Source organism: Ochotona princeps, chromosome 8 (genome assembly GCF_030435755.1).
Source record: "Ochotona princeps isolate mOchPri1 chromosome 8, mOchPri1.hap1, whole genome shotgun sequence".
NCBI classification, from domain to species: Eukaryota; Metazoa; Chordata; class Mammalia; order Lagomorpha; family Ochotonidae; genus Ochotona; species Ochotona princeps.
This window is the reverse complement of record NC_080839.1, coordinates 13,641,788-13,666,635: the sequence shown is the minus strand read 5'-3', so window position 1 is coordinate 13,666,635 and position 24,848 is coordinate 13,641,788. Positions and strand designations below refer to the sequence as shown.

Below are 24,848 nucleotides of genomic sequence, written 5' to 3'. Positions count from 1 at the left end.
GAAAAGTTTAAGAGGGGAGAAAAAAAAAGACTTTTCCAATCTTCAGAAAAACAAGGTATAATAATTCTCTACAATGGCTTGTCTATATAGCCCTTTCTACTCCCCTCTCTTACATCCAGTCGGTGGGGAGGGGAGCAGAGCAGTCTGTCCTATGTGCCATCTCAGTGTAACTAGTGTAGACCCGCAGTTCTTTGTGATGAGAGGGAACGAATGTGTACAATGATCGAAGGGAGACAGTTTTGCTGGTTTTCTGGTTTGTGGAGAGGAGAGGCGGGGAACTTCCAGATAACAACCAAATGATGGCAGCTTCTTCTAAGCTGGGGTCCTTCTGAGCCATCTAAAGAGTTCTGAGAATATAGCTTTCCCTCTCTTTTCTCCTAAAGGAAATTACAGAGGTTCCTAAGATATTCACCCGCATCTGCTAGTGATGTGGAGGGTTGCTGACTGGAGCAACAGTAAAGTGCTACAAAATCTGTATTAAAAGGGGAACAGCAGTTTTGCCCTGGGGGGATGACACCCACATTCCGCATCACAGTGTTGGGGTTTGCTTTCTGACTCTGGCGTCTACTACAGCTTCTTGCCAGTGCAGACCTTGCAGACAGCAGGGCTAGCTCAGTAATTGGGGCCCTGCCACCCACGCAGGAGATCTGCACTGCTCTCCCAGGTCTGGCCTTATGCGGCTCTGGGGGGCAGTGAGTGGGTGGCAGTGTGCTCTCTATACAACAAAATGTAAAAGAAAAAAAAAAAAAAAGAAAGAAAGAAAAAAAAAGAAAGAAAGAAACCCAAACCATCCTTAAAGCTATGTGCCTAACTGCAGCCATGATCATTCTGAATAACTACAGCAGCATATGGCATAGAACTAAGAAGTGAGACACTAACTATGGGCTCCTCCTCAGGGTCCTGGCTTGTTTGAGTCATCAGGCCTGCAGAGGAAACACCAGAAGAGCTAGCCTCCAGACCTGCACCAAGGAGATGAGCAGGAGCAGCAGACATTTAGTGCAGAGGTAAACGAATTTATGACAACAGACCGTGTAACCCAGGGGCCACAAAAATTTGCCTGTCATTTCATTATGGATAATGTTCTGTTTTAATAAGCATATTAAAAAGCTTTTTCTCTCTGCGTCTCTACTCATAAACTTGGTTGTTACATATGTTCAAACTTGAATGAAGCACCATTAAAAAAAGTCTCATGTGCAAACCAAACCTTTGGAATTCAGAAAAATAAACCCCAAGAGGAGGTACTGTAGATTACAAGGTAGTAAAGAGAAACATCTAGTGATTATAACACAATTAATGACACATACTGATTAGTCTTCTCTACAAAACCCACTCTGAATGATGATGAAATTGGCTCATTTACAGGGTTTCTTTAACCAGTTGTCTTTATTTTTTGTAACCATGATTTTTAAAAAATAACTTCAGTAAGAATCTGTCCTTCCTTCTACCAGGTTATAACTTAATAAATCATGATCATAATTAAAATTATTCAAGTGTGGTGAGAACTTTATTAAGGCACAATGTTGTTTGTTTTCCTTTTCTTGAGTCTTGAGAATTCTTTATATGTCTATATAAAAGTCATTTGTCAGAGGCTGGTGCAATGGCTCAATTAGCTGATCCCCTACCTGCAAGTGCCAGGATCCTATATGTGCACCAGTTCTTGTCCCTGCTGCTCCATTTCTGATCCAGCTCCCTGCCTGTGGCCTGGGAAAGCAGAGGAGGATGGCCCAAAGCCTTAGAACCCTGCACCCATGTGGGCTCCTAGCTTCAGATCAACTCAACTCCAACTGTTCTGGCCATCTGGGGAGGGAACCAATGGGTAGAGGATCTTTCTCTCTGTAAATCTTTTTTTTTTTTTTAAATATCTTATACATTATATCTTTTATAATGATTACATGGTGGAGTAGGGTGGGAAGGATTGAGGCTAAGGGAAAATTGGGTGTACTCATCACTTCAAGTTTGCCGTTTCTTCTTGTTCCTGGGGGAAGGAGAGAGACAAAGGGGGACACCACTCACGACTTTCCACAGGACCCAGTACCCAGGGATGAGGAACCACCACCTCATATCAACCCAGAGTCTCAATGTGTACATGTTCTGAGGGTTCTGTCCAAGTGGCTTGGATAGTTCTGAAATGCTGCCAACTTTACCGATTTGAGGATGATGTCACCCTCTCAATGTCCACTGGCTCCATTCACTGAGATTTTTTACTGTCATTGTTTGGGGTAAATCTGTCTTTCTGAATAAATAAATCTTTAAAAGATCATTTATCAGTTTTATGATTTGCAAATATTTCTTCCCAGTCTGTGACTTACTTTGTTTTCTACTTTTTTTTTTTAAGATTTATTTTATTTTTATTACAAAGTCAGACATACTGAGAGGAGGAGAGATAGAGAGGAAGTGGAGCTGCCGGGATTAGAACCAGCGGCCATATGGGATCAAGGCGAGGACCTTAGCCACTAGGCCACGCTGCCGAGCCCTGTTTTCTACTTTTTAAAAAAGATTTCTATTTATTTTTTTATTGGAAAGTCAGATATACAGAGAGGAGAGACAGAGAGGAAGATCTTCCGTCCATTGATTCACTCCCCAAGTGGCTGCAATGACCAGAGCTGTGCCAATCAGAACTCAGCCAGGAGCCTCTTCCAGGTCTCCCATGCAGGTGCAGGGTCCTAAGGGTTTGGATCATCCTTGACTGCTTTCCCAAGCCATAGGCAGAGAGCTAGATGGGAAGTGGAGCTGCCAGGATTAGAACTGATGCCCATATGGGCTCCCAGCGAATGCAAGGTGAGGACTTTAGCCACTAGGTTACCATGCTGGACTTTGTTTTGTTTTCTTATATTTTTGTTTTTTGAAAAACAAACAAAGAAACAAACAAACAGACATATTTATTTGAAAGGCAGAGCATCAGAAAGACAGCCAACCAGGCCTGGACCAGTCCAAAGCCAGGAGCCAGAGACTCCATCCTAGTGTCTTACATGAGTGTCAGGGACCCAAGCTCTTAATTTAGTTTCCTCTGCTTTCCCAGACACATTAGCAAGAAGCTGGATTAGAAGTGAAGTAGCCAGGACTCAACCAGCAAGCCAGTGTTGATAGCTGCAGCTTACGCTGCTGTACAACAATGGTCCATAAGTCACTCGTTTTACCTTTTTATGGACTGTGATTTCAGCGTTTTATCCAAGAATTAAAAACCAGCTCTGTTCATATATACTTCACCCCGACCCATAAAATTCTGCCTTTCAATTTAAGTGTATAACTCAAGCGTTTTTGGTATATTCTCAGACCCATGCAGCCATTATCACTGTCTAATTCAGAGATTTTTGTCATTCCTGAAAGAAATCCTGCGTTGTTAGCAGTCACCTCCTATGCCGCCCTTCTCTACTCACCCTTGGTAGTCACTCATATCCTTTCTAACTCTGTGGACTTGTCCATTCTGGATATTTCATGTAAATTGAATCATCAAATAAGTGACTTCTTATGACCTCACTTGTTCATTAAGCATGTTTTTGCGAACCATCTGTGTTGTATCACATAGCAGTCTTTCATTCCCTCTTGTAGTTGGGTAATATCTCGCTATATGCATTTACCACATGATTTTTACCTATTCATCCATTGATGAGCTTTGGATTGCTTTTACTCCTTGGCTATTTTTTTCCCTTGGCTATTCTGAATAATGCTGCTATGTTTATAACAATGCTTTGTCAAGCATATTATTATGAAAACACGCATACACCAAGCAGAAGGACTGCTGGCCCACATGATAACTGTGTGTTTCACTTTTTGAGGATCTGCCAAACTGTTTTACCAAAAGGCGGTACCATTTTACATTCCTATTAGTAAGGTTCAGGGCTTCCAGGAACTCCACATTTTTATCAACACCTGTTATATAACACTTATTGTTGTCTTTTTGACTACAGCCATCCTAGTAGGTGGAAAATGATATCTATGATAGCTTTTATTGGCATTTTGGTTAATAAAGTTGATCATCTTTTCATGAGCTTTTTGAACTTGCACATGTCTGGCGAAATGTCCACTCAAACATTTTATCCATTTTTTTTTTTAAAAGGGAGAGCTTCAGAGTAAGAGAGAGCAAGAGAGAAAGACTGAGAGATCTTCTGTCCATGGGTTTACTCCCCGAGATGGTCACAATGGCCAGAGCTGAGCCAATCCGAAGCCAGGAGCCTCTTCTGGGTCTCCCATGCGGGTGCAGGGTCCCAAAGCTTTGGGCCATCCCCCACTGCTTTCCCAGGCCACAATCAGGGAACTTGATGGAAAGCAGGGCTGCCGGGATAAGAACTGGCGCCCATATGGGATCCTGGTGTGTGCAAGGCGAGGACCTTAACCACTACGCCATCAGGCCGGGCCCCCAAGGGGGCATTTTAACTGCCAGGCCAAGCATCAGTCTCCACAGTGGAGCTCTGTGTTCTGAATCAAGCAGGTGCCTCAAATGCCAGTCAAAGGGGACAGGATGACGGAGAAAATAGCAGATACTGTCCTCTGAAACTCCTGGACTCGTGGTTCAATTTCCCAAGAACAGAGGTGTTAAATGGCAAAAGCCAGAGGAGTTTCTTGCTTTATTTTAAAAAAAGAAGTTTTAAAAAGGTACTAAAGGATTTTTTTTAAAAGGAAAGACTGAAAGGAAGAGATACAGAGACCTTCTATCTGCTAATCTATATTCTAAAATGTGTACAACAGCCAGAACTTGGCCAGCCTGAACCAGGAACAACGTGTTCCCATGGGGATGGCAGGAACTCAAGCCACCATCAGCTGCCCCCAGGAGCATTAGCACGACACTGGGCTGGAGTGTGGAGTAGCCAGGACTAGAACCCCTCTGAAGTGGGGTGCAGGTGCCCACATGATGGCTTAATCTGGTGTTCCCCAAGGCTTGCCCCAGGATTTGCTGTCTGAAGAGACTGGTAGATGATGAGTCTGGAGCCTGGAGGACAGGCAAATACGAGCAGCTTTGCCAAGGCGCCTGCTCCCCAACAGGATGCCCCCAAACCAGCTCAGCCACACAGACATCTCCTGACCCTGAACCTGGGGTTCAAAGTTGGCTTCCTACACTTCGAGTTTACCATTTGCGGCCCTCACATCAGCCCCCACGTCAGTTCCCACGCTGTCTACATCTTGCAGTGGCAGAAGTCATAGTCCCAGGAGTGAGATAATAGCCTGACTGCACAGAAAAGCCGGGGGAGCGGGTGAAGGGGAGCTCACAGGGTGTGGCACACAGGGCCCTAGAGTGATGGACAGCTGAGGTGGGGATGGTGGCAAAGCCTCCAGAGTATGTAGAATGGTGCCTCTGAGACATGGAGAGCAACCAGGGTGTATAGTCCTTGGTGAGGTTAGAAGGGAATCTGGTAGGATGCTGGGACTCCGGGAGATGCAACAGAAGGATAGTGCCAGGTGTTGAGGCCCAGCAAGCTAAGCCACTACCTGTGATGGTGACATCTCCTATAGGGGATACCAGCCACACCTGGTCCAGGCCCCGTGGCCATGAGAGGAGGGAACCAACCAGTACATGGCAGACCTCTCGGCGTCAAATACATTTGAAAAGACAGGAAGAGTAAGAGGGCGTATGGGCTATGATCGTTAGTTCGACCTGGCTTCAAGGCACGGAAGGGCAGTTTTGCTGGAGGTCCAGGAGGCTCCTTCTTTTTGGGGGTGAACCCTTCCAAGAAGTGGCCATGGATACAGAGCACGAAGGATGACACTCTTAGGAAAGGGCGCTGCATCCAGCAACACATCAGGGTCAAGAGGGGCGAGGTGTGCTCCGGGAATCCCAACATTTCAGCCAACTTCGTCTTAACTGGGCAGAGGACTAGGACTGGAAACCCATCAACAGCTTTTGCCTGCACATACGAGGCCAAGGCAGACCAGGGTTCAAGTGTTGTTCAGTGGTCACAAGCTGGACCGCTTACGACAGGGAGCCAGGGAAGGGTAAAGCTGGTTGTTCGTAACCCGAGTCTTTGAACTGACTCAAGCGTGTGAACCTTGGGAACTGCACGCCTGTTCCGTGAGCGCCTCGCCATGCCTTTCATCCATGTTGCAAAGGGCTCAGACGCCACAGGGTTTAAAGTGGAGCTGAGAGAAAACCCAGCAACTTCGTTCGCCCTCCGAGCCACCAGGGCGGGGGAACGTAGTTCCACCTACCATGCAGGAGGCGGAAGCAAAACCAGCTCGAAATCGCCAAACTCAGGAGTCAGGAAGAGCTGAGGCGCCTTGGGACGCTGTCTGGAGACAGGATGCGCCACGCGGCAAGAACCGGGCTCTTTCCTTCCCGCGCCCTCTTTCCACGACTGCGCAGGCGCCGGCCCCGCCAGGCCCCGCCCCGGCGCTGAGCAGGGCGGGAGAGCAAGATGGAGGCGTGCGTTTGAACGCCGCGCACGCCTGCCTGCACTCTGCGGCCGCGTATTCCTCAGGAGGGCGGGGACGACCGGGCATGAGAAGCCGTGGCAGCCGAGGAGTCACCCTACCTGACCCCGCCGCTGCCCTCGGGCCTCCTCGGCCCCTGAGCCCCCGGGCAGCAGCCGGGGCTCGCCGCGCCTGACACGTCCGGAGTTAACGCAGGTGCGGCCCGCAGCCCGCAGGGTGTGCCCCGGGACCGTGGGAGCCGCTCGGCCACGGTGGGCGCGGGCATGTGGAGGGCCGGGGGGTGCGGAGGACCCGGGGGATGCCGAGGGCCCGAGGGATGCCGAGGGCTGGCGATGCCGATGGCCCGGGGGATGCCCAGGGCCCGAGGGATGCCCAGGGCCGGAGGGTGCCGAGGAGGGCCGGGGGTGCGGAGGAGGGCCGGGGGATGCCGAGGAGGGCCGGGGGTGCGGAGGAGGGCCGGGGGATGCCGAGGGCTGGGGATGCGTGTTACCAGGGCCTGGATGCTCTCATGCGGAGGGCCCGGCGGGGGTGTGGGCCGAGGAGAGCTCGGGGATGCGGAGGGCCTGGGTTAGGTGTCTCGGGGTGCACCACCCGGTGCACAGTTGGTGTGGTCTGTGCCCTTGTATGGGCCCCTCTGAGTAAATTTTCTGACCTTCATCATTCTTAGCCTGTTAATGTCATCGTCCCCTAAAGATGCTGAGGGCTTTGGTATGCATCATCCACATGAGGCCTCTTCTGTAGACATTTGGGTCTCTTTTTTGACAGGATAATGTCTGGGCCCAGTCCACAATGCTTTTATTTTGATGTATAGCTTTTGCTTTTATACTTGCAGGTATAGCTTTTTATATTGTCCCTGACAAGGATGCCACATTTATAGAAGTTTGGGGGTGCTGTAAAAGTGCCAAATTACGTTGTCTTAAGAGGGAACACTAATTCGATAGTAATTCTGTTGTTTCTAGTTTGAAGTTAGAGAATAGCATCTGGGAATGGCCCTGCTAAAGTTGGATAGAGTTGCAGGTTCTTTTAGGTTGGTTACCTTGTTGATTCGGTGTGGGAACCTTGGCTGGATCTGTTTTTCGTTTTAAGCTTTAGAAGGCATGGCTTTAGTTCCTAATTTCAAGTGTTCTCAGCACTGATTTATTTTTAGCAGGAGGGGAGAACAAACTCGTGATATATTGTCTCAGGGGTAGTGCATAAATCACGGTGCTATAACTTTGGGGCTCCAGAGGAGGTAAGTGGAAATGGCAGAGGTCTTGGGGGTGTTGTGTGCAGCAAGGTGATGCCAGAAAGAGAGGAGAAATTAGGGTCAAATTTCATGAAAGCCTGTTCACCTTGAGTCTTGTTTCGCACGCCTTACAGCTTGCCTGTGGTGCTGTCTTTGGAGCGTTGCCTCTGTAAATGGGATGCCATTAACACAACTCTAGGTGAGAAGATGGTGTGCTTGTCACGGGTGTCAGGGTTTCACCAGCTGTCTATGGACAGAGAAGCGCTTTGCACGAGGAGTGCCATGTTTCCACCACTGCCGATTCACATCTCTGTAGTCCTAAATTCTAGAAGCTGATGCCAGTGTGTTTTGAATTCAAACAGAAATAATGTGGATACTGGGAACCCATGTCGAACTTCTATGAAGAAAAGGCAACGATGATTGCAGCCGGGGATTTGCAGGAATTTGTCCCTTTTGGTCGCGACCACTGCAAGCAGCACCCTAACGCGTTGACCCTTCAGCTTCGCCAACTGCAGCCAGCCTCGGAATTGTGGTCGTCTGACGGTGCTGCTGGCTTGGTGGGATCCCTTCAGGAGGTCACAATACACGAGAAGCAAAAGGTGCTATTCAGTTTCCCAGCATGTTTTTTTTTTTTTTGAAATTGAGGGGGATAGAATCACTGTGCAGTGTAAGGCTCTCCACATGCAACTGAGAGAGCAGTACCGTGCTGTGTCTGGAGTAAAGGTTGAGGTTTGGCAGTTTCCGTCAGTGCTAAGATAAAGACCCTTGTAGTGCTATAACCATTCATTTATGTATCCTGTGTGACTGATGATTTTATAATCAATTGTTTGCTGCTATGATTATGGTGATTTCAAATCCTGGGTTGCCTGTGTGGGGGCCAGATGTGTTGTTGGATGATTAAATGGTAGAGAAATGCTGCAGAAGACTTGGATGTCTCTAAAGGGAAGAAATGCCACATTAAGAAGGTAGCATAGGTTACTGCACAGGGCCCAGCAGTTCTTAAAATAGGGGAGTGAGTGGTGTGTATGTTGGAAAAATCAGTTCTTCCTATTTCATTTAATTTTCCTATGCCTTTGAGCTAAAAATTTTCAGGGATGGAAAGTCTGTGTGCTTAGAAATCAGCACTTCTCTCTTTTCCGTTCGTTTTACTGGGTGGGGAAAAGGAAGGAAAGTGAATGTGTATGCAGCTGTGAGGCAGGGATGTCTGCGAGGTATATGAACGCCCCCAGTGACCAGCACGCCTCGTGGGCCTGATTGTAACCCCACATAGGTACAGCAGTGCTTCCAGTCTCCTTTAGTGTATGGTTTCAGGTTTTGATCTATAGATAAGGTGTACCTTTTGCTCATTTATGTTTTTGGCAAAGCAACAATAAAGGAGTAGCGTAAGACGTGTACTATAGGGAATTCTTGAGTAAATTCTTCATGAAATCCTGTATGATGTAACAGACGTACCTAAAGACTCTGTTAGTGCGCTCAGCCTTCTAGGAATTGGGCTTGCCCTGAGTTTACTCCAGGCAAATCTTGTTCCAGAACATTGAAAAAAGAAAAGACAGTGCGTAATTATGATCTTTGGTGTATTGATTTTTAAGGAAAACTGGCAGTTAAGGAAAGGTGTCAGTGACATTGGAGACGAAGTGGACTACGATGAGGAGCTTTACGTGGCTGGAAATATGGTGATCTGGAGCAAAGGCAGTAAGAGCCAGGCTCTGGCAGTTTATAAAGCATTTACAGTTGACAGTCCTGTTCAGCAGGTGAGTTGATTGCAATTTTAGTGTTTGTTTACTATTTAAAAAAACAAAAAATTTTTGTTATGGGATATGACAGAAATTATAACAGCGCAGTAATCCCAGCAGTTCATGCAATATTTTCTAATGTGTTGTGAAGAAGGCAATGTCAGGAAAATAAAAATTCCATTTTATTTTCTGTATCATCACTTTTTTATTCTAGTCCTTTGTCATTGAAAATCTTTAAACACTTTGTTCTCAGGTATTCTGTTTATTGTCATCAATATTTTAACATGTGACTGTTCTATTTTGTTGCAAAATATTAAATAAAAATTGGGTTCATAATAATACTCAGGAAGCAAAGGGAAATTGGTTACCAGTGTAGTTGGTTCTCACACTTAACACTGTTCTGAAAATTGGTAATTAAAGAGAACAGTTATGCCCTTACTGTGGGTCTGTAAGGAAAGCAGTTCAACTCCATTAGATGGAGGAAAACATGTGGAAGATTGCCTGCTAATGTGTGTAGGAAAAATGATGGAATTAGAAAGTTACCGTTTTGTAATCTCCAGTGTAATTAATTCTGGGCAGAATTGTAAATGAATGCTAGTATTGTAGGGTGAAAGAATAGTACCATGGCACCATAATACTGTAGGGTAGAAAGAGTAAGTTGTCATCCTTTGGATAGCTTGCTAAGTATGAAAGGATATATGGGGTTGACTGGAGATTGGGCAAGTTAGTCTGGGACACAAGTTTATGTTAGTTTAAGCCAGAGAGATTGCTGCCTTGGACAAAGTATAGATAGATGCGGGTGTGAAAGAAGAGGAAGAAATGGAAAGATTAGTGTCGTCTTAGATATCAGCGGTAAAAGAAGTGTTAATGTATTTAGAAGAAAAGATTTCATTAAAAGGAAGTTGAGAAGTAGTAGGTGCAGAACATATTTTAGAGACTTCAGGTGGGAACACAACTCTGATGGATATTCCTCTTCCTGAATTTTCATATGCTAAAGTACCATCAACACTGCGACTCCGCAGAAAAGCAGACAATCCAATTAAAAAAATGAGCAAAAGAATTTAAACATTTTCTAAGGAGTATACATAAATGATCAATAAGCATGTGTAAAGGTACTCAACATTACTAGACAAATGCAAATTGCAGCCATAATGATATGCTGCTATAGGTTGACTTTATAAAAAAAAAACCCAAGAAGTACCAAGTATGTTCAGAAATTGGAACCCTGTGCATTGCTGGTGAGAAAGTAAACAACTGCTGTGGAATGTTCTCTTTAGGATTACCTCATGATCTAGCAATTGCATTTCTAGGTATATACTAAAGAATATATACTAGGTATATACTAAAGAAATGAAACCGGGGACTCAGGCAGGTATTTGGACACCAATGTTCATGAAAGCCAAAGAGTGGAAACAAGCCAAGCGACATATAATACTGCATTTACAAGAAGTGTGCAGCATAGCACATTTACAGGGAAAGTAAAACACAGGTTCCCTGAGCTGGGTTGGTAGCTATGGTGTATGGGTGCAGAGAATGTTCTGGAAATGGGTAGTGGTGAAGTTGTGCAATATTGTCAATGTATGGGCCCGGCGGTGTGGCCTAGCAGTGAAAGTCCTCGCCTTGAATTCGTCGGGATCCCATATGGTCGCCGGGTTCTAGTCCCAGCAGCTCTACTTCCCATCCGGCTCCCTGCTTGTGGCCTGGGAAAGCAGTCGAGGATGGCCCAAAGCCTTGAGACCCTGCACCTGTGTGGGAGACCTGGAGGAGGTTCCTGGTTCCCGGCTTCAGATCGGCACAGCACCGGCCATTGCGGCTCACTTGGGGAGTGAACCATAGGATGGAAGATCTTCCTCTCTGTCTCTCTTCCTCTCTGTATATCTGACTTTGTAATAAAAATGAATAAATCTTTAAAAAAATATTGTCAATGTAATTAATCTCTTGAAATATACATTACGAAGTGGTTGAAATAGATTTTTTGTTTGCGTTTTACCAAAATGCATTAAATCCATTGAGTGATTACAAGTGATTGTGATATATTCCAGTGAAAGCTTATTGGCTTTTCCTGGTTTGTATCTTCTAAAAAGGACTTGGAAGACAAGAAGATGTGAGTTTTTATGAATAGGTTTTCTAGAGTCAGCGTGGAGACTGTCAAGATCAGTTGGTGATGTTGGAGATTCTCAGTAGCAAGTGTGAACTGCTCAGGTCGTCTTTAGCTTGTTATGGGATGTGGTGTTAAAACAGGTTGTGCCACAGGCTTCTGTCCAGTTGGTTTTTTGATTGTCTTTTCTTCTTCTAAAACTTAATTGCACACATAGTTGCTTACAGTATTTGTCGTCAGTTGGTGTAGATTTCTTTGCGTTATTGTTCCCATGGTATGCATGTTGAGCTGAGAAGGTAGCACAATTTTTACGCATGTGCCATTAGTTCAGATTATTATCTAGTTTTTTTGTTTGTTTGTTTTAGCTAAGTGTTTTGTTTTCTTTTTAGGCGTTGTGGTGTGACTTCATCATATCACAGGATAAGTCTGAAAAGACCTACAGTAAGTTTCTTCTTAAAAATTTATATCTCACTATGATTCTGTTTTCATCTTTAAATTCTTTTTACCCAAGATACGTAGCCATTCACAACAGTGGTTTAAGCTAAGCATTTTTATATTGTGTGTTAATTGTGCTGTTAGGCTTGAACTCTTCAGGAAAAAAAAATCCATCCATATACTTTATCTTTTTAGATCGCTTTGAAATTGAAAAATGCATATGTATATTGCAAAGCTCCTGCATTAACATGCACAGCATAGAAGGAAAGGATTACATAGCTTCCTTACCATTCCAGGTAAACCTGAGTGTTTCAGAATTTTTTTTAATTTGTTTTTAATTTGTTTTTTAATTTGTTTTGTGTCGGAAGTAGGTCTTACATCTCATGTCTTATGATAATCAAGACTATTTTTGCCCAACTATGATAACTAAACTTTGGCTGCTTTTGTAGCTAACATTGTTCTGTTGTTTGTGTAAAAAATTACATTATTTAACGAAGAATTATGAAGTTTTCTCAGATTTTTAAGTTTATATAAAAATTGTGTTAAATGGTGAATGAGTTATGCAGGTATTTCTGTTGTCCATATTTAAAGTCTAGTGCTGGTGTTTAAATTGTATTATAATGTCATTTTGTTAGTGATACAAGCTGCTAACAGGAATTCCATACTGGACTCCTCTTTCTTAGATTTCTTTTTCTTTTTTTTTTTTTTTTTTAAAGATTTATTCATTTTATTATAGCCAGATATACACAGAGGAGGAGACAGAGAGGAAGATCTTCTGTCTGATGATTCACTCCCCAAGTGACCCGCAGCGGGCCGATGCGCGCCGATCTGAAGCCGGGAACCTGGAACCTCTTCCGGGTCTCCCACGTGGGTGCAGTGTGCCAATGCCCAGATTTATTTTTCTTTCAGAATTGCTTCTAGGGCCCGGCGGCGTGGCCTAGCGGCTAAAGTCCTCGCCTTGAACGCGCTGGGATCCCATATGGGTGCCGGTTCTAATCCCGGCAGCTCCACTTCCGATCCAGCTCCCTGCTTGTGGCCTGGGAAAGCAGTTGAGGACGGCCCAATGCATTGGGACCCTGCACCCGCGTGGGAGACCCGGAAGAGGTTCCAGGTTCCCGGCATCGGCTCGGCGCGCATCGGCCCGCTGCGGCTCACTTGAGGAGTGAATCATCAGACAGAAGATCTTCCTCTCTGTCTTTCCTCCTCTGTGTATATCTGACTTTGTAATAAAATGAATAAATCTTTAGAATTGCTTCTAAATATTGTTATTAAAAACTCTTACAGTTAATGATCTTGCTGTTTTATAAAGTTGTTAGTAAATTGGGGGGAAATGTAATGCTTTGGAATTTTGCCTAAAAACATTTTATAAGGATAGGTTCTTTTTCTGTCTGCCTTTTTTATGTGATAGGTTGCAAATGTTTGGCCCACTAAGTATGGTTTGTTGTTTGAACGAAGCAGTTCACACGAGACACCTCCTGGTCCACCAAGGTATTGACTTTATTCTGTCAGGAGTATTTTTTTTTAAATATATAATATGTGTTAATTTGAAATTCAGAGTTAAACCAGGGGTGGGGGAAAACAGGAAAGAGATTTCTTCCATCTGTTGGTTGATGGTCACAATCTCCAAGGCTGGGCTGGATCAAAGCCAGGAAAGCCAGGCGCCCAGAATTCCATCCGGGTCTCCATGTGGGTAGCAGGGCCCCAGACACTTGGGTTCTCCTCTGGTGCTTTCCTAGACACATCCAGCTGGATTGAAAGTGGAGCAGCTGTGACTGAACTGGTGTTTGAGATGCCAGTGTCACAGGTGGTAGCCTAACACCCTGTGCCCAAGTATCTGCCCTAGTTCAGAGTGTTGCTTGGGCTTTTTTGCTGTTGGTTCTGGGATAAAACTATTTGGTGGTTATTTCTATGATGATGGCATAGATAGGTGTTGATTTTTGTTTTTATTGTACACTCTTAGCTTACCATTTAATTATCCATAGCTCCCTCATCCATCATGATTTAAAATGGAACAGGGAAATAGCTTAATGATAACATGAGTTATTTCTTTTTTTTAAAAAAAACTTATTTAGTTTTACTGAAAGTCAATTTTACAAAGAGAGAGACAGAGAGAAAGATCTTTTATCTGTTGATTAACTCCCCAAATTGCCATATTGGTTGTACCTTAGGCAGTTTGAAGCTAGGAGCCAGGAATTTCTTCTGCATCTCCCATGTGGGTGCAGGGTTCCAAGGTTTTGGGCTGTCCTGTGCTGCTTTCCCAAGCCAGTAATCCTGGGAAACAATAAGCAGGGAGCAGGATGGGAAGTGGAGCAGCTGGGACATGAATGGGTGCCAGTATGTGACCCTAGCATTTGCCAGGAGGGGATTATCCAGTTGAGCCATCATGCTGGGCCCAGCAGGAGTCATTTTTTTTAAAAGATTTATTTATTTTTATTGCAAGGTCAGATATAGATAGAGGAGGAGAGACAGAGAGGAAGATCTTCTATCTGATGATTCACTTCCCAAGTGACTGCAACGACCGGAGCTGCACTGATCTGAAGCCAGCAGGCAGGAACAACTTCTGGTCTCCTGTGCAGGTGCAGGAGGGTCCCAAGGCTTTGGGCCATCCTTGACTGCTTTCCCAGGCCACAAGCAGGGAGCTAGATGGGAAGTGGGGCTGCTGGGAGTAGAACCGGCGTCCATATGGGATCTCGGCGCGTTCAAGGCAAGGACTTTAGCTGCTAGGCTACTGTGCCGGGCCCAAGAGTCATTTCTTAACTCTGCCATTTTATGGTTTGGGCTCATTAGAGGTTTCTTATCTGTCACAAGATACATACAATCATTTATCAGTTACCTGTTCGGATTTATGCAGAACTTAAGCTAAGTGTATATAAGCTTTGATATCATGACTGGTATGTGCTAGGTGCACAGTAAATGATAGATGCTTATTAACAGTGTGCTTATCCTGTGTGGCTATTAATCATGAACTCATTGGAAGACGGAAATATATAGCACCTGTCATAATGCACTAGATTTTTAGGATACTTCCTACGTTTTTAAAAATTGGCATGGATTTTTTAATCTTTGTTTTGATAGAAAGCTTTTATCTTTTTTTAAAAAAGTCACTTCTTAAAAATTTAGACTAATTTATTTGAAGTATTCTTTTTGCTGAGTGCACTTCTGTATGAGGATGTGTAAGAAGCTGGATGTCTTAGCTGTTGTAGACACACCAACTGAAGTCAGTAAAGACTGTCCGACACCCATCGCTCTAGCGGTGCTGTCATGTCTCTCTGTGTGAGGACGGAATTGCCTTAAGCAAGAGGAGAGATTTCTAAGAATAAAATACTCAAAACAGTATAGCAAAAGTTTAGAAGGTTGCCTCTTTTTTTTTTTAAACGTCACGTAATCTACTCTCCTTTTTTTTTTTAAAGATTTATTCATTTTTATTACAAAGTCAGATATACACAGAGGAGAAGAGACAGAGAGGAAGATTTTCCATCCGATGATTCACTCCCCAAGTGAGCTGCAACGGCCGGTGCTGCGCCGATCCGAAGCTGGGAACCTGGAACCTCCTCCGGGTCACCCATGCAGGTGCAGGGTCCCTGGGCCTTGGGCCGTCCTCGACTGCCTTCCCAGGCCACAAGCAGGGAGCTGGATGGGAAGTGGAGCTGCCGGGATTAGAACCAGCACCCATCTGGAATCCTGGCGCGTTCAAGGCGAGGACTTTAGCCGCTAGGCCACGGCGCCGGGCTCAGAAGGTTGCCTTTCAAGATGAGAGGTTTCTCATCGAGTGCATAATCTGAGAACGCTCTTCCTTTGCAAGGAAGGTGTACAGTTCATATAAACACGTAGTCTGTGTTAGTGAGTACTTATGCATTTGTTTGTTTATTGCTAGGGAACCTTTACCTACTATGTTCAGCATGCTGCACCCACTAGATGAAATAACCCCACTTGTTTGTAAATCTGGAGGTAAGTACATTTTATTAATATAAGCTTTAAAAATTTTTTTAATAATAAATTTATTTTTGATGCTGTTTATATCGTTAAAAAGGATGAATGCCCATATGGACCACTGACTGGGGGGGGGAAGGATCGAGGAATGGTGGAAAGTAGATGAGACAACTGTTTCCAGTCTCCTATTTTCTTCTCAAATCTGGGAGTAGTGGGGAGAGAAGGGAAGTGGGCTGCTCCTAGCAGTCCAACCGCATCAGTACCCAGGGATGGGGAAAGGCCATCTGATGTCTTCCCAGGGTCCCCAATGTGGAGCATGTTCTGAGGGTAATATTTAAGTGGTTTTGATAGTTCTGAGATGCTGTTCATTTTGTTACTCCAAACTTGAGGAAATCCTTGCAAAGTCCGTTTACTTACATAGTCTGTAAACACCCAGTCAAAGCTTAGCTGTGAGAACTGTCTGGTTTGTTCTGCTCTCTATGATATAGACATCCTCTGCAGGGCTCGGTGAACTGGTTGTTGTGTCCCCCATGTGCATCTGGGCATGCTGTCCACTGCACAGGATTCAACAACCAAGGAGACGAGTTCTGACACATGCATGCCATGGTCAATCCACATATCCTGTGATTTTCCCTGTGGTTGAGTTCTGAGTTTGGTGGTCCTGTTGGGAGTCCCCAAAGAAATCTCACCAGAGCTGACTCCAGATCTGACTCCTATGTGTGCCAGCTAGTGTGGGGTCTGGATTCATCCATCAGCCAAATTAGCCTACACACAAACTGGTGTTTGCAGTTGCCCCATCTCTTACACAAACCAATGAATGCTATGGCCCAGCTTGTCCCTGCCCGCCACATAATCAACCCTCGCGCACACCAGCTAGAACTGCAGCCCAGTCAGGAGCCGTAGTACCCATAGCAGGCCCGCCCCCAGTCCTGGTTCCTGAGCTGCCAGTGTATGCAGTAGACTGGTCCGGTCTGTTCTGTATCCTGCTCGTTTCTCATACACATAATTGGGTGTTGGAGCCTAGTTCAACCTGACCAACTCCATTACCCAGCTAACACTCATGCTGGGGGTGCCACTGCCTGTCCAGCCATGCCCTTTCCAAGCCCTGGATCCCATGCTCACTTGTGGGAGGTGCAGCCCATCAGACGGATGCCCAAATTTCCCCACTAGACCCACTCCCAGCCCCAGGTTATGCACTTTCCAGGTGGTACTATGGTCTAGCCTGACAGGACTTGCCCCTACTCCCAGCTCCTAGCCCAGGCTGGAATACCATGGCCCTAAAATGAATTGGCTGGTGTTGTGGCCCAACTTGGCCTGTCCTGTGCCCTGTCCTGGTTCTCAGATTTGCCAGTGGGTATTATGAACTGGCTCAGCTTGGCCTGTCCCCACACATTTGCTTTCTTTCATATACTGTAACCTACCCTGGTCTGGGCTGCCCCCAGCCTTGATTCTTGTGTTCATTTGTAGGGACTGCGTCCTGATGGAAGAGTTCCCCAAGCTGCTCTATCAGGCTACTTCCCAGGCACAGATCCCATTACGCTGGTTTCTTGGCCCAGCCTGACTTGATCCACCTCCTGTCGTGGCAGGTACAGTGGCCTTGCCTGACCATCCCATACCCATTTTGGCTCTTAACATTGAGTGCTACACCCAGCCCGCCCTGCCTGGTCCACTCCCAGACCCAGTAACTGCGTGGTTCAGCAGGTGCCAAGATCTAGCCCAGCCCATCCTGTGCCCAGCCTGGCTCCTGGGAGAACCAGCAGGTGCTAGGGCCTATCCCCGTCTGGCACACCCCAGACTCAGGTCACACCCAAGCCAAGAGATGCTTTAGTCATGTCCATCCCAGTTCACTGCACCCATTGCAGCTCTCCACTTCCACTAGTGTGGGAACCGCAGCCCAGCCAGGATATCCCCTTCGCTCCTCAACCTGACTGCTTGCAGCCATAGATCTTGCGCATGCCAGTGGTTACTCTCTCCCAGACTGGCATAAGCTATCACCCTGATTGGCTTTTGTCATTGGATCCTGCAGCCTGACCTGGCTTTGCCTGCCCCCCAGTCCCAACTTTTTGCTGGTGGGTGTTGCAGCCTAGCCCTGCTTGGCCTACCCCATCCCTGGCTTTCATGCAAATGGGTAGGTGTGATAGTCTAGCCTAGCCCAGCTTGGCCCGTACCCCATCCTGGCTCCTGTACATGTCAGTGTGCTATGGTGTGGCCTAGTTCTGCCTGGTCTGCCCTCCCCAGAGCTAAAGTACAGTTTCTAGCAAGTGAAGCAGCAGCCCTGCCGAGCCGACTCACATGTTTACCATCAGGTGCTACAGGGAGTTTACCATCAGGTGCACCTGGGAGTTCCTCAAGTTCCATTACTAGGCCCACTCCCAGACTCAGATCTCACATGCCAGCGGGTGTTAGGCCCTTATCTGGAAGTCTGTTCCCAGTGTCAGCCTTTGTGTGTGCTGGTGAATGTTGTGGCCCAGCCTGCCTCACACTTATTCTTGGGTATGTGCACTGGTGCTGGCTAGACCAGCCTGGCCTGTTCCCAGCCCCAGTTACCATGAGTATTGGTGAGTTCCATAATCATGCCTGGCTCAGTCTGTCACCATCCCCAGCCCTAAAGTAAACCAGCTGGTATTGCAGACCCACTGGGGTGAGCCCACACATCCCCCACAGAATCTGCTCCCACACCTGGTTCTTTCCCATGCTGGTTAGTGTCATGGCCAAGCCTGATGTGGTTCAAGCCCTGCCAGACAGGTCCCCAAGCCATGGCTTTCATGTGTGCCAATAGGTGGTAGTTGATACCAATGAGCCCAGCTCAGGTCTCCCACGTGGGTAGGTATATTGGTTTTGGTGCCAAAAGGTCTTTCAGTTTCCTTCCTCCAAACCACCTGATGTCAGCCCCCTCATTTACCTGCATGTGCAGTAGCCTGGGTTGGTGGAAGTCCAGCAGAAGTCACTCCTCATTTGTCACATTCTGTCTGAGCAGTGTTCCTTTCCACACATCTCTAGACCCATTTTCCTGAGCAATCCACAGCCTACCATGCCTGCGGGCATACAGATCCCCAAGCCCAGTCCTCTGGTGTTGTGCCATGCCATCCTGGGGTCTAAGCATGCTCAGGCATGGGTCCCTAGACCCCGTCTGCTGGTGTCTTGGCATCTGTCCCTTACATATTTATGAAGAAAACAAAAACAAAAAAAGAAGCAACTATAAGCACATTGGTATGGTTAACAAAAAAATACGCACACTGGTATAGTTAACACAAACTTGGCATTAACCAGGCCCAGGATGCCTGCCAGCTAATAGCTGTTTTTCTCCTAGCAGTGTAACACTTTCTTAGGTACAATGCAACCTAGATTGTTGCCTACAGCTGGGGGAATTTTGATTTAAAGCTGGGAGGGATTATAAAAAAGCCTCTGTCAAAACTGACCTATCTCACAAAAAAATAATGTAACTTAAGTAATATGAAAGTAATTCATATTAAAGCAAGAACTTCCTACTTACCGTGGTATTAACTTCAGAAGTTACTTTGGTAAAATGAGGCATGCAAATCAATTAGGGGGTATTGCCATTTATTCACCTGTTTCTAGTTGATAAGTAAATAAATGATAGTTGTATGAAGTGATTTTTTTTTTATTAAAGAAGGAATGTATACTGTGAATTTTCTTGTCTTACTATCCTTGCTTGAAATAACATAGCATGCTCTGCTTTATGGGATACAAAGCCCAGACAATTTACTCTTTGGCCTTTTATGAGAAAGTTTATTTACAATTTTAAACAAAATTGTTAATGAATACCGCCATTCGAAGTCAGCATGTTAGGGCCAGCGATGAAATGGCCTACAGCTGATATTGGTCATGTGTTGGAGTAATACTCAGCGACCTCAGGAATTGCTCATTCATAATGTCAAATTGGGCACAAAACTAAACTGTAAACAGTTGTGTCTTTGTGAAAGCCTACAAAGTACGTGTTTGTGACTGCAAAAGAAAAAATGATAAAAATAGGGAAACATCAATCATTGGTATTTTGAGATGGTGGCAGGATGAATATATTATGTGTTACTTTATGTAGTAATACAGTTTTTTGCAAAGTAACTGTTTGATAAGAGTTGTAAGTATTTCAACAGAGAGGGAACCAGCTAGGAAGCTGTGACGTCAGGCTATGGGAGCTACTCCCTGGCTTGTTGGAGTGAAAGTTGCCCCAGTAGGATGTCACTGTGTACCTGTTGACAGCAGAGCAGAAACAGCACTGCACTGTCTGGAACTGTTTGAACAGTTATTAGGACAGATTTCGTACAGAGGAACAGGATCTGTAAGGAAGTTAAACTTGGCAGGCAGTTGGCTGCAGTTTATAAAGAAGCTGATTGTTGAAGGAGTCTATGGCCCTCTTAGCTGTGGCTGATGAATTTGGTGATGAGTCAAAAGAAGTCTTCAGAATTTACTTCATGTATTTGAAAGTGAAACTTATAACACTCTTATCAGTAATATCTTTTATGGAAGAAATGCAAAGTAAACGTTTTAAAATTCAGAGTTAATTACACAAGGTAATAGTGGCCATTGTTCTTTGGCTTGGTTTCTTTTTCCCTTTTGGAATCTGAAGAACTCGGTTCATAGAGATCAGTCTTGTGAAGTTCATCGTTCTGATGCTCATTGTTTCTGTTTTGTTTTTAAGGTCTTTTTGGTTCATCAAGGGTCCACTATGTTGTAGACCCAGCAATGAAGATTGTTTTCCTTAACATTGACCCCTCCATTGTAATGACGTATGACTCTGTTCAGAATGTGCATTCTGTGTGGACTTTGCGAAGAGTCAGACCAGAGGTAAGGAGAAAGGCAGGTGGACGAGTGGAAAATCCTGAACACCTTCCATGGTCTTGGGAAGAATCATTTGTGAGATGGATTGACTTTCTTGAGAGAAAAAGATTCTGGGACATCTTCTGTGTATCCTCCAAAATAGAAGTTGCCCTTTTGTTCTAATTATTGTCTTGTTTTGTTGTCTTCCTTTTGACTTAAGGAAGAGAATGTTGTTTTAAAGTTTTCCGAGCAAGGGGGAACCCCGCAGAATGCGGCCACTAGCAGCTCCCTCACGGCACATCTCAGAAGCCTCTCCAAAGGCGAGTCGCCCGTGGCCTCCCCGTTCCAGAACTACTCCTCCATTCACAGCCAGAGCCGCTCCACCTCGTCGCCCAGTCTGCACTCTCGCTCCCCTTCTATCTCCAACATGGCAGCTCTCAGGTGCACATGCTCCCCTGCTCTAAAGGAGATACCCCGGAGAAGGATACCTTTGCCTCACGTATTGAAGGATTTAAAGTTTCTGTTGACTGTTTCTGGGAAAACAGCTGTTATCTCAATTGTGTTGCTTTAGCTAAGACTTTCAAATTGGCTGTCTCTTCTGTGTGTATATACACACATATTTAAAGATTTGTTTATTTTACCTGAAAGTCAGAGTTAAAGAGAGAGATCTTCCAACTGCTGGTTTATTCCCTAAATGATCATAGCAGCCAGAGCTGAGGTGGTCCAAAGCTGGCATCGAGGAGCCTCTTCTGGGTTTCCTGAATGAGCCCAGGAACCCATGTACTTGGGCCATCCTATACTGCTTTCCCAGGCCTCTTGCAGAGAGCTGGATGGGAGGTGGAATAGCCAGAACTCGCACCGTCGCCCATGTGGAGTGCCAGTGCCACAGGTGGAGGATTAGCTGCTATGCCACCTTGTTGGCCCTGCTGAGATGTGTTTAGAAGTTGATTTTGCTTGTCATAAGATTGATTGCTTCATTTCTGTTGCTCTGTGGTCACAGTTTGGTGAATATTAATTCTAGAAATATTTTGGTACCATTTTATTTTTCTTAACTTATGCTTTTCCTTAGTTCTTGTTAACTATGTCTGTCTTTCTAAGGTGAAATATATGTATTTGTGTATTGGAATGTTTGTGTGACAAAGACAGTTTTGTTGGTGAATATATTATATACAGAATTACAATTTAAACCCTTTTAAATAAACATTTTCTGAGGAAGGAAATGAGCTAACTTTGTTTTAGTAGAATAGATTCTTTTGATGAGATATAAGTGTATGGACTACTATAACGTGCTGACATGAACTACTTGAAGTGACTGCTTTAAGCAGTTTCTGAGTGTTGGTTTTGGGAAGTTGTGTCACGGAGCAGGCATTGCTAACTGTACTCTCTTCCTTCTGCAGCCGTGCTCACTCTCCTGCCTTAGGAGTGCATTCTTTCTCAGGAGTGCAAAGGTTCAACATTTCAAGCCATAATCAGTCTCCGAAGAGACACAGCATTTCCCATTCTCCAAGCAGCAACTCTAATGGTTCCTTCCTGGCCCCGGAAACGGAGCCAATCGTTCCTGAGCTGTGTATTGATCATCTGTGGACAGAACCGATGACTAACATAAGGTTTGGAGTGTGTCTTTTTTATATGCAAAGGAAAACATGGCTAGAAGTCTTAGAATCTATTTGGTGTTTTGGCTTAAGGCTTGCTTTTTTTAACAAGTGTAATACACACAAGAATATTAGAGGTATGTATTAATGCTACCTCAGGTTCAGTAGGTAATATTAATGATATTACAGTGATAATAATTTTCAGGTTTGAAGTATTCGATGTTTTGGTAGGTTAGGACCAGATTAGGACATTTGGGATTTTATGACATTTAAAAAATTGGGGCTTGTTTAAAAAAAACCGAAAAGAAAAAACTGCCAAAAAAGCCATGAGATGTCAGACAGTTGTAGAGCAAAAAAGATAGCATTCCAGGATGAGGTGCCTGGATTGTCAGAAGAGGACGGACCTGAATGGCAATGAGTTTATAGGATGGCTGAGTCCATGTTCATGTCTCTATGCAGGAAGGAATTTAAGGACAAGCGCAGAGTTGGAGAGGGAGAGACAAAGACAGACCATCCATCATCTAATTCATTCCCCCAAGTGACTAACAGCTTGAGTTGGAATAGGCCAAAGCCAGGAGCGTCATCTGTGGCTCCCATGCTGGGCATAGTTGTCCAAACATGTGGGCATCCTCTCCTGCCATCCCAGGCACATTAGCAGGGAGCTGGATGGGAAGCGGAACAGCCAGGACTCCCAGTGCCCATACAGGATGTTGACATCTTAGGTGGCAACTTAACTCATTATGCTGTAGTGCTGGCCCCAATTATTGTTTCAACGCCTCATTAGTAGACCGAATATGTTGCACATCTGTATCTCACAGATTTGTCATCTTCTGTACCACTTTAATAAAAAACAGGTGTTAGAGCTATGGCTTAGAGAAAAGGAGTTAAGTGGGGACCGAGCAGGGGACAGAAAGAAGGTGCACTAAAATCTGACCCTTTAGTTTCTCTAGTGGATAGAAATTCACCTCTGTGTACTTCATAGGTAGTCAGCTTGTAGAGTATGGAATTTGAGAGGCTGCTAGTGAGGATTACATCCCCAAAGCCTTGCGTGAAGGGCGCAGAGCAAAGTTAAAAGGAAGTTAGGGATCATGAATATTAATTTTTACATGTTTCCATGTCTTGTTTAACCCAGGTAGTTTTGAGATTTCTCACTGAATATATTAGTTATCATGGAAGAGTTTTGCACCAACACTGACAATTGCTTTATTAATATGTGTATTACAGGGAGAAAAATTCACAAGCGTCAAAAGTGTTTATTACGTCTGACCTGTGTGGACAGAAGTTCTTGTGTTTTTTGGTAGAGCCTCTGCTCCAGCTGCGGTGTGTACCTGTTCCTGCTGTTTCTGTTAGAAATCATTTAGGTTTTTTGTTGCTGTTGTTTGGTTTTTGTTTGTCTTTTGTTTAAGAGCTTTGTTGACTAGTAATGTATATTTCATGACATTGACATGTCCTGGATAAATGATTTTTAGTAAATTAGAGTTATTCAGTTGTCAAGGTCAGTTTTAAAACATTTCCGTCAGCATGAGAAGATGCTCCTGTGCCCACTGGCCATTTCCAACCTTAGGCAAGCATCCTAGAAACCATCTGCCTCTGTACATGAATCTGTTCTGGACACTGATACATAACAGAATTGACATTCTATGGTTTTTTGAGGGGATGGGAAGGTTCAGCTCTCTTCACTGTGACATCACTATGACCTACATTTGTCAGTTTCCGTCAATTTTCCATATGCTCATTTGTGTGTTTAGTTTTATGTTTTTTTTTCTCATGTGTAATAGTTGTATAAACACCGAGTCAGGATACAAACTAACCTTTTAAACGGTCTCCTTGGGCCTGGCATGATGGCTCAGTGGTTAAATTCACACCTTGCAAGCAGCAGAATTAGAACCAGTGCCCATATGGGATCCTGGCGCATGCAAGGTGAGGACTTTAGCTGCTAGGCTACTGTGCTGGGTCCCAAAATAAATAAATCTTAAAAAAGAAAAATCCCCTGCCTCTTTGCAGACACGCCATAGTCTCCTTGCACCTTCTTTCACCCCTTACCTTAGCAACATTCATCTGTTCCCTGTAAATTTTCCATTTGAGAATGTATGTGAACGGAACAAAGAAGTATCTGCCTTTTAAGATTGTGTTTATTAGAAACATAATCCTCCTAAGGTTCATACAGGTTGTTGCATGTAGCACGAGTTTATTATTATTATTGTTTTTATTTTACTCTTCAGATGTGTCAAGTTCCAAGAGAGTAATGATAAAACCCAGCTCATCTTTGGCTCTGTCACCAGCATCCATGCGAAAGACGCAGCACCTGTGGAGGTAGACGCAGGCCGCCCTCTTGAAAAGGGAGAATTCTGTGCTGGTCTTCTCAGGTCGGAAAAGAATTTTTTTCTTCTTTTTTTAGAAGATAGACACCATGCTGGTCCTGGAAGGCAGTGGAAACTTGGTGCTATATACTGGAGTGGTGCGGGTAAGAAATAAATAGTTCTGCCTTTAGTAGAAGTGCTTCCATTATTGTTTTACAATTTTTATTGGAAGATTTTGAAAATGGATCTTTACAGAGAGGAGGAGAGAAAGATCTTCCATCGGTTGATTTACTTCCCAAGTGGGTACAACAGCCAGAGCTGAGCCAATCCAAAGCCAGGAGCTTCCATCGTGTCTGCCACATGAATGCAGGGTCCCAGGGGCTTGAGCCATCC

The 24,848-nt window shown here is 44.8% G+C and overlaps 1 protein-coding gene across 3 annotated transcripts in view; it reads left to right on the top strand.

Annotated features, from left to right (window-relative positions):
• The first annotated feature begins 6,314 nt into the window (after positions 1 to 6,314).
• The window catches only part of ANAPC1 (anaphase promoting complex subunit 1), an 86,690-nt gene continuing 68,156 nt past the window's right edge, over positions 6,315 to 24,848 (top strand). For 2 of the 3 annotated variants that reach the window (XM_058667621.1, XM_058667619.1), the window contains exons 1-13: positions 6,316 to 6,558; positions 7,951 to 8,187; positions 9,178 to 9,339; positions 11,809 to 11,860; positions 12,050 to 12,150; positions 13,263 to 13,342; positions 15,729 to 15,802; positions 20,445 to 20,590; positions 20,784 to 21,004; positions 21,961 to 22,170; positions 23,380 to 23,475; positions 24,378 to 24,468; positions 24,554 to 24,619. In XM_058667621.1, the coding sequence (XP_058523604.1) occupies positions 7,975 to 8,187; positions 9,178 to 9,339; positions 11,809 to 11,860; positions 12,050 to 12,150; positions 13,263 to 13,342; positions 15,729 to 15,802; positions 20,445 to 20,590; positions 20,784 to 21,004; positions 21,961 to 22,170; positions 23,380 to 23,475; positions 24,378 to 24,468; positions 24,554 to 24,619 (1,512 nt within the window). In that variant the 5' untranslated portion in view covers positions 6,316 to 6,558; positions 7,951 to 7,974. Of the gene's footprint in view, positions 6,559 to 7,950; positions 8,188 to 9,177; positions 9,340 to 11,808; positions 11,861 to 12,049; positions 12,151 to 13,262; positions 13,343 to 15,728; positions 15,803 to 20,444; positions 20,591 to 20,783; positions 21,005 to 21,960; positions 22,171 to 23,379; positions 23,476 to 24,377; positions 24,469 to 24,553; positions 24,620 to 24,848 lie in introns of all 3 variants that reach the window. The other variant, XM_058667620.1, reaches the window with a different exon arrangement.